General features: G+C 61.5%; 1 protein-coding gene across 1 annotated transcript; it reads left to right on the top strand.

Moving 5' to 3' along the window:
* Positions 1 to 2,106: 2,106 nt before the first annotated feature.
* Positions 2,107 to 10,801, top strand: CABP7 (calcium binding protein 7). Its single transcript, XM_074554061.1, has 5 exons — positions 2,107 to 2,959; positions 7,334 to 7,477; positions 8,734 to 8,846; positions 9,653 to 9,806; positions 9,913 to 10,801. Exons 1-5 carry the CDS (start codon positions 2,851 to 2,853, stop codon positions 10,038 to 10,040), a joined length of 648 nt encoding a protein of 215 aa, XP_074410162.1. The 5' UTR covers positions 2,107 to 2,850; the 3' UTR covers positions 10,041 to 10,801.
* The last annotated feature ends 2,262 nt before the right edge of the window (positions 10,802 to 13,063 follow it).

Consider the following 13,063-nt stretch of genomic DNA (forward strand, 5'->3'; position numbering starts at 1 on the left):
CAAATTAATGAGTTTCCACCCCAGAGCCTCTGGAGAATTAATTGGGAGGGAGATTCGTTAACATCGAGGAGCAAATTGATCTGTTAAAAAAAACCACGAAGGGAGGAGATTTTCAATCAGGCTTTGCTTTTTTGGGGGGGTTGTTTCTCCCAAAAAGCCACTTGTTATTATCGGCACTTCCCCCTTCGAGTGCTGGGATCTCAGCCGCAGTATCCGACACTGTGGGGCACAGATCCACAGGGTGCCCCAAACCCATCCCGAGCTCCGGGAGAGGAGGGAATTTCAGCAGAGTGGGAAAAATCCAGCCCCGAGCCACGATTCCCCGGGAGGAGCGACCCTGCCCTGGGAGCTGAGAGCCCCCAGCCTCGGGAATTGCTCATCCCCGAAATCCGCTCTCCGGAGCGCGGCCGGGCTGGTTTGCTGCTGCCCGAGAGGGAAATTTCTCCCGGCTAAAAAACGGCTTAAAGGGGACCCCAGCTGGCTGCGGGAGGCAGCGCCGGGCTCGGGGGGCTCCGGGGCCGGTCCCGGGCTGGGGGATGGAGGGCTCGGCACACGGGAGGCCGGAGCAGCCCCGAAATTGGCGGCAGTGAGAATTGGATGAGGCTGAGCACGTGTCCCTGCAGGAGGAGGGGGGGGGCCCGCTGGAGCAGTTGTTGGAGCAGCAGGAATCCTGCTCCGAGATTTTCGGGGTTCCTGTGGCAGTGCCAAGATGAGAGGCACATCTGGAGCCTGTCCAGCCGTGCCTCAGTTTCCCCGTGGCTCTGACGCATCCTTGGTGGCCGCTGAGGAGCTGGGAGGTGCCAACAGTTCCGCTTTTCTCTCTCCCACCCCGTTCCAGCGCTGCGAATCGCGTCCTTCCAGCCCCCAGGCCCTTCCCTCCCTCCAAAGGTGCGGAGCGGGAGCCTTGGCAGCCTCCCTGTGCCGCTGTCCCCGGCTCCAGAGCTGCCACCCAGGCACAGGGGACACGGTGTCACCCAATCCCAGTGACCGGGGCTGCTGCGACAGCCCAGCCCAGGGAAGGGCGACAGGGGGACTTGGCAGGGAAGGTGTGACTGCTCCTGGGGACACCCTTGCCGTGTGCCTGAGGGCAGGGATGGCACAGGGATGGCACAGGGCTGGCACAGGGATGGCACAGGGGATGGCACAGGGATGGCACAGGGGTGGGACAGGGGTGGCACAGGGATGGATGGCACAGGGATGCATGGCACAGGGATGGATGGCACACGGGTGTCACAGGGATGGCACAGGGATGGCACAGGGATGGCACAGGGATGGATGGCACAGGGATGCATGGCACAGGGATGTCACAGGGGTGTCACAGGGATGGCACAGGGATGGATGGCGCAGGGATGGCACAGGGACACGGATGCCCTGTGGACATGGCTCGGTGGGGACCTGCCCTGGCGCAGGAGCCCAGCTGTGATTAATCAATGTCCAAGAGAGAAATAAGGTGAAAAATGTGACCAAGGCTGGGGACAAGCGGGAGATGGCTGGAACAGGTGACAGGGATGGAGGGCTTTGCTGCTGGCCCTCTTTCCTGCCTCTCCCAGGGCTCATTTTCTCTCTGCTGTGGGAGCAGGAGGTCTGGCCCTGGGCTCTGCCCGTGGGGTCCCTGTCACCCCTCAGCACCCCGAGGACCTGGGGACGATGGCCGGCCCAGGGTGGCACATCCAGGGGCTCTGGGGTGGTGGCAGCCTGGGGTGCCAGGTGTGGGGACACAGGGGTGACAAGCGCCCAGGGGTGCCACTTGCAGGGACCTGGGGGTGACGACGTCTGGGTTTGGGGTGCCACAGGCAGGTGATGGCCCCTTGGGGTGGTGGCAGTCGCGGGTGGTGCGGGGACCCTGGGACAGTGACAGCCCCACGAGGAGGGTGCCCCGTGCAGGGACCTGGGGTGACAACTCCCTGGGCATGGCTGCGTGCGGGGACCCCGGGGCGGCCCCTGCCGGGACAGGGGGTGCCAGGGGGACCCCCAGCCCCCCGAGCACCCCCCAGCATCTCCCACCGCCCCTCGCTGCGGCCCGGGACGCTCCCCCCGCGCTGCCGCACTGCCCCCCCCCCGCCGCCCCCCGGGGCAGGCCCCACCTCCCCCCCGCCCCCAGCCCCATTTCCCGGGCGGGACCGTTCAAAACCCGCCCGGCGCCGCCGCTGCCCGGATTCCGCCGCCGCTCGCCGGGGCCGGGGCCGAGGATGCTCGGGCTGCCGGCGGCGGCGGGGGGGCGGCGGGAGCGCGGCGGGGGCTGAGCGGCGGCGGCAGCGAGCCCCGGCCTGCCCGGGACACTTGGCGGGGAGGCACAACGGGAGCAGGAGCAGGGAGGAGGAAGACGAGGAGGCCGCCTTCAGCCTCGGCCCCGCCATGCCGGGCCCCGCCGGGGAGCGTGGCCCGGTGGCAGCGGCTCCCCGCGGGCTGTGAGCCGCCCGGGGCCGGCCGAAGGGGAGCCCCGGGAGGAGCTGTGGGGGCGCTCCGGGCGGAGGGGGGGCCCCGAGCGGCATGGGCAGCCCCGTCCCCGCCGCCGCCGCCGCTCGCACCGGGATTTAACCGGGGCTTGGATGCTCTCACCTCCCGCTTCCACTTCGGGAGGGCATGTGCGCGGGGGAAGCGGGCCGCCCCCAGCCGAGCCCCCCCGCGCCCTGACTCCGCCGTGAGGGGCTCGGCCGCCAGCCCCGTCCCGCCGCCGGCCCCGGAGGACGGGGAGCGCCCGCCCCGGCCCCCCCTGGCCGGTGGGTACCGGGCGGGGGGCGCCGGGCACCGGCAACTTGTGCTCAGCGTCCGGCGGCACCGACCGGGGGGAGCCCCCCCTCGACCCGACGAGATTTGGGTTTAAACTTTGGGTTTTGGGGAGCCCCGAAGATGCCTTTCCACCCGGTGACGGCGGCGTTGATGTACCGGGGGATCTACACCGTCCCCAACATCCTCGCCGAGCAGCGCCCCGTGGAGATCCCCGAGGATGAGCTGGAGGGTGAGCGGGCTCGGGGGGCTGCCCGGGGGTCGGGGGGGATCGGGGGACACCCCGGGGGATGGCGGGGTGAGGGGGTTTGGGGGAGCGGGCAGTCTCCATCCCGCGGGATGCGGCGGTGCGGGAGTCGGGGTGCGCGTTCCCCGGCGCCGTGGGGAGGCTGAGGGCGAGCGGGATGCGGATGGATGGAGAAGGAGGAGGAGGAGGAGGAGGAGGGGAAGGAGGAAAGCCGGAGCGGGGAGGCGTGCGGGGGTCCCGGCCCCCCGGTTGTGGCGATATGACACAGCAGGGACCGGCGGCAGCGGCGGGGGGCCGCGCTCCCCTCCGCGCCGCCGCGGGGTCACCCCCTCCCCGCTGTCATAATATGACAGAGGCTGGTGGCGCGGGGGACCCGGGGGCGGCTGTCACCCGTGCCACCCCCCGGGTCACGGCGGCTCCACGCAGTGCCGGTGTCACCGGACTCCGGCCGGGAGGAGCGGCCGGCGGGGCTCTGCCCGCCCGTGCCATGAGAGGGGCCGAGCTCGGCTCGCTGCCTCCACAATGGCTTTTTCCACCCCAAAAGTTTGCCGGGGCGGCGGGACGGGCACTGGCGGTGCTGAGCTTTGGGGTGTCCCTGGGGAGCCCGGGGGAAAAGGGGCGCAGCACCCCCAGCTCCAGGGGGGAAACTGAGGCACGGGGGGTGACTCCACCATGTCCCCTCTCTGCCTGGGGAGAGCACCCTCGGCCCAGCACCAAACCTGGAGCCCTCGGCGTCCCCGTGGGGAAACTGAGGCAGGGAGCCACGGGACTGGGGGAGAGGAGAACCCCAGAATCCATTTGGGAGCCCCAAGCAGGCTCTCACAGCAGCGTGCAAGGGCTGTGTGTTTGTGTTTGTGTGTTTGTGTGTGTGCAGCTCTGCAGGGTGTGCGTGTGCGCTGACGTGCCCGTCACAGCCTCACTGCAGGGGCTGTGTGTGTGTGCACGGGCATGGCACACCCCCTGCCTGCACACCGTGCTGGGGTGTGCTCACACATCTGGATGGTCACACATCTGTATGCACATGCACGGCCTCGCTGCAGGGTGGCTCCGTGTGTGTGCCAGTGCCACTGTGTGTGTGCCAGTGCCACTATGTGTGTGGCTGTGCCAGTTTCTGTGGCTGTGCCAGTCTCAGTGGCTGGGCCCGTGTTTGTGCCCCTGCAGCACGTGTGTGTGCCCATGCACAGCCTGGCTGCAGGAGGTGTTTGTGTGAGTGTGCACGGCGGCACAGCAGGACGGGCTGGTGCACACAGCCCTGCTGCAGAGGGGTTTGTGTGCCTGTGCACGGGCACAGCACCACTGCAACGTGCTGGGAGTGTGTGCGTGTGTGTGTGTGTGTGTGTGTGTGTGTGTGTGTGCAAGCACCAGCACAGCCTTGCTGCAATGGGGCTGTGTCTGTGTGCACACACACGTGCAGCTGTGCACGGTGTTGGTGTGTCTGTATGCACATGAGTGCAGCTGTGCATGGTGTTGGTGTGTTGGTGTGTCTGTGTGCACACTCACGTGCAGCTGTGCATGGTGTTGGTGCGTTGGTGTGTCTGTGTGCACAAGTGCAGCATTGCTGTGCCATGGTTGTGCAGGTCCACGCGTGTGCACACGCAAGTGCAGCACCACTGCAAGGGGGTGTGGGTGTGCAGGGATGTCACTGCAGGGGCTGTGTGTGTGTCTCTGTGTGTGTGTCTGTGTGTGTGTACATGTACAAACACAGCTGTGCTGGGTGTTGGTGTGTGCACACACATGTGCAGCGCCACTGCATTGTGGTTGTGCACGTCCGTGTGTGTGTGTGCACAAGTGCAGCGCCACTGCAAGGAAAGTGCGTGTGTACATGCACCAGTACTTCAGTGCAAGGTGTTTGTGTGCTTGTGCACATGCACAGGTGCATCTGTGCGAGGTGCTGGGGTGTGCATGCACAGGTACAGCATCACTGCCAGGTGTTGGGGTGTGCACACACAGGTACAGCATCACTGCCAGGTGTTGGGGTGTGCTGCATCCATGCACATGCACGTCCCTGCATGGCGGCTGTGAGTGCACATGTGTGTGTATGTGTGTGCGTGTGCACGAGCACATCGCCCCAAGGTGCTGGGCTGTGTTTGCACACTCACACGCGTCACTGCAATGTGTGTGTGCACACAGGTACAGCGTCACTGGGACGTGGTTCTGGCTGTGTCCCTGTGTGTGCACGCACGGTGTCAGTGCAAGAGGTGTGTGTGTATGTATTTGTGTATGTGTGTGTGTGTATTTGTGTGTATGTGTGTTTGTGGGTGTTTGTGTGTGCATTTGTGGGTGTTTGTGTTTGTGTATTTGTGTTTGTGTGTGTTCGTGTGTGTATGTTTGTATGTGTGTGTGTGTGTATTTGTGTGTGTGTTTGTGTGTATTTGTGTGTGGGGGTTTGTGTTTGTGCATTTGTGTGTGTGTATGTGTTTGTGTGTGTTTGTTCACGTGTGTGTTTGTGTATTTGTGTGTGTGTCCGTGTGTCTATCTGTGTGTCTGTGTGTCTGTGTGTGTGTGCACAGCTCCAGTGTCACTGCCAGGGTGTCCTAGCCTCACTGCAGTGGGGTGTGTGTGAGTCCTGCAGCTCTGTGTGTCTGTGTCTGTCTGTCTGTGTCCGTGTGTCTGTCTGTGTGTCTGTGTTTGTATCTGTGTGTCCGTGTGTCTGTCTGTGTGTCTGTGTGTGTGTCCATGCGTCTCTCTGTCTGTGTGTCCGCGTGTGTGCCCATATGTGCGTCTGTCTGCGTGTCTGTCAGTGTGTCTGTCTGACAGCGTGTCTATGTGTGTGGCTATGTGTCTGTGTGTGCATGTCTATCTGTGTGTCTGCCCGTGTGTCTGTCCGTCCATGTGTCTGTGTGTCTGTCTGTGTGTGCTCACACCCTCTGTGGTGTCCATGTGTCACACCCCGTGTCCCTGGGCTGCTGTCCCAGCTCACCCAGTCCCCAGTGCGGTGTCCCCCCCTCCTCAGCACCCACCTGTGGCAGTGGGGACCGATGGCACCGCTGGGAGCCCCAGGGGGACCCCACAAGCTGCCACCTCCTCCTGTCCCCGTGGCTTGGGGACACCGGTGACATCCTGACACGGCTTCACACTGGGGCAGTGGGGAGCCAGGACCCCACCCTGGCCACTGCCAGGACCTGTCCTTGCCTGTCCCCAAACACCCTGAGCCATCTGATGAGGAGCCACCGTGGAGTTTTTGGGATGAGCATCCTTGAAGGATCAGTTTTGGGGGTGCCTGGGGTGTAGTGAGGCCCCCAGGAGCACAGGGAGGATCTCCCTGCCCAGGCAGGGACACTGACCATGGAGAAGCTCAGACTGACAGGCCAAAATCCCACAAAACTCCCCCAAAACACCCTGAAGACGTCACTGATGTGGCACCATCCAGGCAGGGACGTTCCCAAGCACTTGGGTCACTACTGTCACCCAATATGGGTTTTTTCCCCCAAACCCAAAGTTCACAGCCCATTTCTCCTGCTTGGATCCTCCAGCACGAGTCCCTCTGGCAGCCACATGGAGAAGGAAGAGGCACCAACGTCCTGGCCTGGCTTCCCACTGTCCCCAGCACAAATTCCCTGGTCCTTTTCCATCAGCCTGGTTCCAGCCTCGCACATCAGGTGGCATCAAAAAGCCAGAAACTGCCCCAAAAAGGAGCAGAGTCCTGAGTGCAGCAGGAGGTGGGGTGGAGTCGAGGGACTCAGGGCATGCCTCAGTTTCCCTGCAGCATCTCCCTGCCACCCTGCAGGGATCTTCCCCCACATCCCAGGGGTTCCTTTAGAGCCAGAAAACCAAACCCCCCACTTCCATCTCCTCTGCACCAGACAGGGCTGAGAACTGCAGCAATTGGGATTTTTTTGGGTGAAGTGTGTCCAGCTCCAGCACCCACCCCTGCACCCCAGGATGGGGGCACAGACCCACCCTAAAATCATGGGATGGGGCACAATCCCACCCCATGATCCCGGGATGGGGACAGTCCCCATGGATCCTCAGGGATGCTCCCGGCTGGATGCTGCTGCCCCTGTGGCAGTGCCCACCTGGTGGCACCCCAGGCTCAGGCACACCCAGGGATGCGGGTTTAGGGTCGAATTCTGCGGTTTTAGGGCAGAACTCTGTGGTTTTAGGGCAGAACTTCGTGGTTTTAGGGTAGAACTCTGTGGTTTTAGGTCAGAACTCCGTGGGTTTAGGGCAGAATGCCGCGGTTTTAGGGCAGGGTGGGTGCTCGGGGTGACTGGAATTGGGGCGAATATTTGGGGTCTGTGGGGCAGGTGGGACCCTGCTGGGGGCTCCGCGCTGCCCGGGGGTGGGTGGGATCCCCACAGGGGTTTTGTGGGGCTGGAGGGGGAAGCTCAGCCTGACCCATCGCTGCTCCCCCCACAGAGATCCGCGAAGCCTTCAAGGTGTTCGACCGCGATGGCAACGGCTTCATCTCCAAGCAGGAGCTGGGCACGGCCATGCGCTCCCTGGGGTACATGCCCAACGAGGTGGAGCTGGAGGTCATCATCCAGCGCCTCGACATGGACGGTAGGACCCCCAAACCCGGGGTGGGGACCCCCAGATGGGTGAAACACAAAATTCTCCCGTATTTCCACCCCACGTGCTGGATATGACATGGGATGTGGGATGGCACTGACCCAGGCCCTGCCTCCCGCTGGAGCCTCACCCTCATCCATCATCATCATCATCATCATCATCATCGCCACTGCAGCTCTGTTTGGGATGATTTAAGGATCCTGGATCTTTGTGGGATCACCAAGCCAGCTGGATCCCGCACCCAGGGGTGGGTCCTGCACCCTGGCTCGTGTCCTCAGCACCCATCACCCTCCAGCACTCGCTGCCACCATGACCCTGTCCCCACCCCTCCCTCGCCCACAGGGACCTGAAGGAGCTCCTTAATTTATTGCTTTTCCTTTTCTCCCCCATTTAAAAGCCTTTCCGGCAGCGCTGCCAAGGCGCCGCTCCCCTCATTACTCATCGTTAGTGCTGCCCTGACAGCCCCAGGCCAGCGTCCCCCCCTGCCAGGGGACACGGCCAGAACGGCCACCAGGCACCCCCAGGGCACAGCCACCCCCAGGGCACAGCCACCCCCAGGTCCCTGCTGGAATTGGGGTCCAACTGTGGTTCAGAGTCCAGGACAGTGTTTGGCTTCCCCAGCCACTACTGGGGGCTCCAGGTGACACTGAGTGTCCCCAGGTCCCATTGGAAGGGAGCCCAAATGGCATTGGGGGTCCTCAGATGTTGCTTGGGGGTCCCTACCTGGCAGTGACAGTCCCACTGGGGCGCCCAGCCAGTGTTGCCATCCCAGCTGGTGTTGGGGACACCAAACTTTGCTGGACATCCCCACCCAGTGTTGGAGTCCCTGGTTTGTTTTGGGGGTGCCCAGCCAACATTTGTGGTCCCCAGTTAGACCTGGGAGGTCTCCAGATGGCATTGAGGTCCCTGCTGGAACTGGGGTCCAGCTCATGTTCATGTCCTGGATGATGTTTGGTTTCCCAGCCAGCACTGGGGTCCCAGATCACATTTTTGGGGGGACTAGATGGTATTAGGGTGTCCCCAGTGGGCCCAGGGGTCCTGGCTGGCACTGGGGACCCCATCCAATGCTGGGCATCCTGGCCAAAGTTGGAAGTTCCCTAAATTTGCTCGAGGTTCCCAGCTGATTTTGAGGTCCCCAACTGGTTTTGGGGATCTGTGACCACCCATGGGGCCCCGTTCTGGGAGGGGGAATGTCCCATGTGCCCCATGGCCAGGCAGGGGGTGACAGCCAGCCCTGTGTCCCGCAGGTGACGGGCAGGTGGACTTTGAGGAGTTTGTGACATTGCTGGGGCCCAAGCTCTCCACCTCGGGCATCCCAGAGAAGTTCCACGGCACCGACTTCGACACCGTCTTCTGGAAGGTAGGGACACCTCCATGGGATGGTGGGGACACCCCTGTCCCCACTGGAAGCCAGGGACACCACAGTCCCCCACGAGATGGTAGGGACACCCCTGTCCCCTTGGGAAGGCAGGGACATCAGTGTCCCCCACAGGAAGGCAGGGACACCCTGTCCCCTCCTGGGGCACCAACCCCAGAACCTGCACCAGGGAAGGCTCAGGGTCAGGGCCAAGGTTGGGGCTGGGATCAGGGATAGGATGAGGGTCAAGGCTGGAATTGGGGATGGGCAGAGAGTGAAAGTCAGGCTCTGGGCCAAGGATGAGGTTAGGGTTGGTTTAAGAGTCAGGATTAGGTTTAAGATTAGGGTTAGGGTCAAGCTCAGGCTCCAGTTTAAGGGTTAGTATAATCCTTGGGGTCAGGGTCAAGGTCAGCAATGGTTTAAGGGTCGGGGTTAGGGCCAGGTTCAGGATCAGGGTTAGGTTGGAGTCAGGGCTCAGATAAGGGTTGGGGTCAGGTTTAATGGTGGGATGAGGGTCAGGACTGGGGTCAGGAACAGGTTCAGCGTCAGGATTGAGGTCAAGGACAGGAATAGGGGTCAGGATGAGGATGAGGTTCGGGATCAGCGTCAGGGTGCATCCCCTGAGCTCCTGTCACAAACAGGCCACATTTGGAGCCAGCACCCTCTGTGTGCCCCTGGCTCTGCTGGGCGTCACCAGGACACCAGGCCTTTCCCAGACAAGTCCAGGGTGACCCAAACCACCAGACCCAGAGGTTCTGGGAGCCCCCTGTGCTGCCGGCCCTGGGGTCACCCAACCCCTGTCCCCACAGTGTGACATGCAGAAGCTGACGGTGGACGAGCTGAAGCGGCTGCTGTACGACACCTTCTGCGAGCACCTGTCCATGAAGGACATCGAGAACATCATCATGACGGAGGAGGAGAGCCACATGGGCACGGCCGAGGAGTGCCCCGTCGACGTGGAGAGTGAGTGCAATGCCAAACCCCCACGGGGATGCCAAACCACGGGGCTACCCTGAGTACAGGAGAGTGTATTTGGGATGGGGTAACGCGCTGTTTGTCCCACCCCCAGCCTGCTCCAGCCAGCAGATCCGCCAGACCTGCGTGCGGAAGAGCCTCATCTGCGCCTTCGCCATCGCCTTCATCATCAGCGTGATGCTCATCGCCGCCAACCAGGTGCTGCGCAGCGGGATGAAGTAACGGGGCAGCCCCGCCGCAGCGACAGCGACAGCGACAGCGACAGCGAGGAGGAGACACCTATAAATATCTATAAATATCTCTATGTCCATCCATCTGTGGCCCAGAGACGTGACCCCCCCCGGGCGGGGGGCGGCCGAGGGGACAGAGCCGCGCCGGGGCCCCGCCGTGCCGGGGCACAGCACGGAGACTTTGGCACCGACACCGACACACCGACCCCCCCTCGCCAGACAATCCGACCCGTGAGTGCATGTGACGTGCATGGAGCCCCGTGAGCCCCCTCCCGCGGCGGATCCCGTCGGATTCTCCGCTCTAGCGTTAGAGCTCGTATTTAGGATAAACCAAATCATCCCCTAAGCAATACACGCGCCTGAGATGGTTCCTAGAGCCGGGAGCGTTTGCATGGACTTGGCTGCCAAGGGCTGGATTCCACCCCCCCAGAGCCCCTCCCTGTCCCCGCGCCTCGGTGCGGGGACATTCCTGACCTCCTGCTTGATGCACTTTGAGCCGACCCCTCCTTGGGAAGAGCCGGAGCGACCCCGAGGCCGGGGAGCCCCGCACGCCCCGGAACCCCCAGCCTGTATGTAGCACCCACCTGGGCACGGACTGGTTCGGATCTGGGGCCGTTTCTCATTCTTTAGAGTTTTTGGGGTTTTTGGGGTGGTGGTTTTGTTTTTGTTTTTTTGTTTCTGTTTTTGGTTGGGTTTTTTTTTGTTCTTCCTGGTTGGTTGTTTCCGATCTGAAATAAAATTGGGATTTCTGAAGCGCTCTGGGCTCTGGGGGCTCCTGGAGATGCCGGGGTGGAGGGTGATGGGGTGGGGCCCTGGGAGCACCCGTGGGTGCTGCTGAGCCCTCCTGGCACGGGAGGTGGGCACTGGTTTGGGGGGCTGTGACCCCCAGACTCTGGGGGCTGGAGCATCCCTAAACCTTGGGGCAGTGGGACCTGGCTCCTTCCCAGCAGCTCCCACATCCCCCAGCCCACTCCAGCTGGGGATCCTGCCACAGCTCCTGCCTCTTCCCATGGATCCCAGAGCTTTTATCCCCCTCTCCACGTCTCATGCCCTGATATTTTATGTTTGGTTTGATGAATGTTTCACTCTCCTTTGCCTCGACGGGGAGGATGCTCAGCCCAAGCCCCTTCCCAGAAGTGCTTTCACCTGGATGAACAGTAATTCCAGCAGGAACCAGGATGTGTCTGGGGCGCTCAGAGAAGCTCCACAGGGTCACAATTCCTGGGCCAAGCTGGGGATCCTGCCCCATGGCTGGTGGCAGGGAGCACCCTGTTACTCCTGATTTACACCTCTGCTGAGGGACATTGGGAATCTCACAGCCTCAGGTCTGTGTGCACTGTGGGAGCCCATTCCCACCTAATGGATCGTCCTCCCCAAGCCCCCAGCGATGCATTTTTAATGGCAAAGAGATGAAAGGGATAAATAAAAACAGGGGAAGTGCTTGGGGCTGGGAGAGAATCGGGCAAAGCTGCTGCTCCCCTACAATGGGGCACTTCCCACTGGGAACGGGGCTGGAGCAGCCCATCCCAGGACTCTGGGGCTGGGACATCCCCACCTTCACCTCCCCGGTGCTCCCATGGGGAAAACTCATTTCCCTGCACCAGCATGGCAATTGGCACCCTGCAGCACCACGGGGGGGACACCCCATTTTTGGGATGCCAGGAGGAACTGGTGGCGTTTTATTGATTTGGGGTTTGGGTGGGGCCTCTTTTTGATCTTCTCTAATTTATCAAACAAATTGAAGCGAACGTCCAAATGAGAAATGGAAATGGGAAGTGCTCCACGGCAATGAAATCACTCCGGCTGCCTCGCAAAGTGCGGGAGGCTCCGCATCAGTAATGAAATTTCATCCATCTCCCGCAGAAAGTTTGGATTTTTTATGGACTGGCATTTCCAAAGGAGCCACGTGGCCTCAGAGACATGTGTGCATATATATATATATATATATTTATTTTTAACCAGGTCTATTATAGACACTGTGAATAAACATAAAAGAAGAAGAAGGAAAAAAAAAGAGGACAATTTAATTTGCCAGAAAATACAATAGTGTAAAAGAAAAAATTAGATAAAAGGAATAACGCCATCCCCCAAGCTCAGCGTTTCAAAGCTGCTCAATTAATTTTAATGGGAATTGGTGGAACAGATTTCTTGGGGCAGGTTTGGAATGGCAGCTCCCGATCCCGGAGTGGGCAGGATCCAGGAGCAGGGGGATCCAGGAGCAGGGGGATCCAGGAGCAGGGGGATCCTGGAGCAGGGGGATCCCAGAGCAGGGGGATCCCGGAGCGGGGTCCCAGCCTCGTCCCTGCTCTGCCGCAGAGGCGACCACGGATCACTGCGGCTGCTGCAACAGAGATGCTCCGGGATAATTCAATTAAGGGACCGCCAGGAAAGGCAAAAAACAAAGGGAATGTGCCGGGAGGTGGGGGCTGCCGCAGGCGAGGGGAGGTGGGAGGGAGCAAGACCCTGCATGGGTTCCGAGGACATGGGGACAACGGAGCAAAAGGGGCGGCAACCCCAGCGGGGGTTGCAGGGCAGTGATTCCATAGCTCTGGGAAGTGTTTGGGATAGGAAGGGAAGAAGTTGGTAATGGTTGTTTCTCTCTCTTGTGCTGCAAGAAGTGTGGGATGGGCTCAGCTCCAACCCTGTCTTGGTGCCATTCCCATCCCTGTCCTTGTCCCAATCTCTGTCTCCATCCCCAACACCATCCTCAGTCACACTCCCATCCTTCTTTACATTCCTCTCTCTGTCCCTTTCCCCTCTCCCCATTCCCACTGCTGTCCCATCCTCATCCCATCTCTATCCCCATCCCTGTCCCATCCTCCTGCCTGCTGCTTCCCATCCCTGTCCCACCTGTCCCATCCCCATTCCCTCGCTGATTCCCATCCCTGCCCCTCTCCCCTCCCCCAGTCCCCATCCCTGACCCATCTCTACTCCCATCCCAATCCTTCTGTCCTGTCCTCACCCCAGCCCACATGCTGTCCCCATTCCCACTCCAGTTGCTCTCTCCCAGCAAGA

This window comes from Zonotrichia albicollis, chromosome 18 (genome assembly GCF_047830755.1).
Source record: "Zonotrichia albicollis isolate bZonAlb1 chromosome 18, bZonAlb1.hap1, whole genome shotgun sequence".
NCBI lineage: Eukaryota > Metazoa > Chordata > Aves > Passeriformes > Passerellidae > Zonotrichia > Zonotrichia albicollis.

What these genes read in the sequence shown, in the direction of transcription:
- CABP7 (XM_074554061.1), top strand. Translation starts at nt 2,851, where the DNA reads ATGCCTTTCCACCCGGTGACGGCGGCGTTGATGTACCGGGGGATCTAC. An exon ending in CCAGCGCCTCGACATGGACG is followed by an intron (nt 7,478 to 8,733) that starts GTAGGACCCCCA and finishes TGTGTCCCGCAG; the next exon opens with GTGACGGGCAGGTGGACTTT. An exon ending in TCGACACCGTCTTCTGGAAG is followed by an intron (nt 8,847 to 9,652) that starts GTAGGGACACCT and finishes CTGTCCCCACAG; the next exon opens with TGTGACATGCAGAAGCTGAC.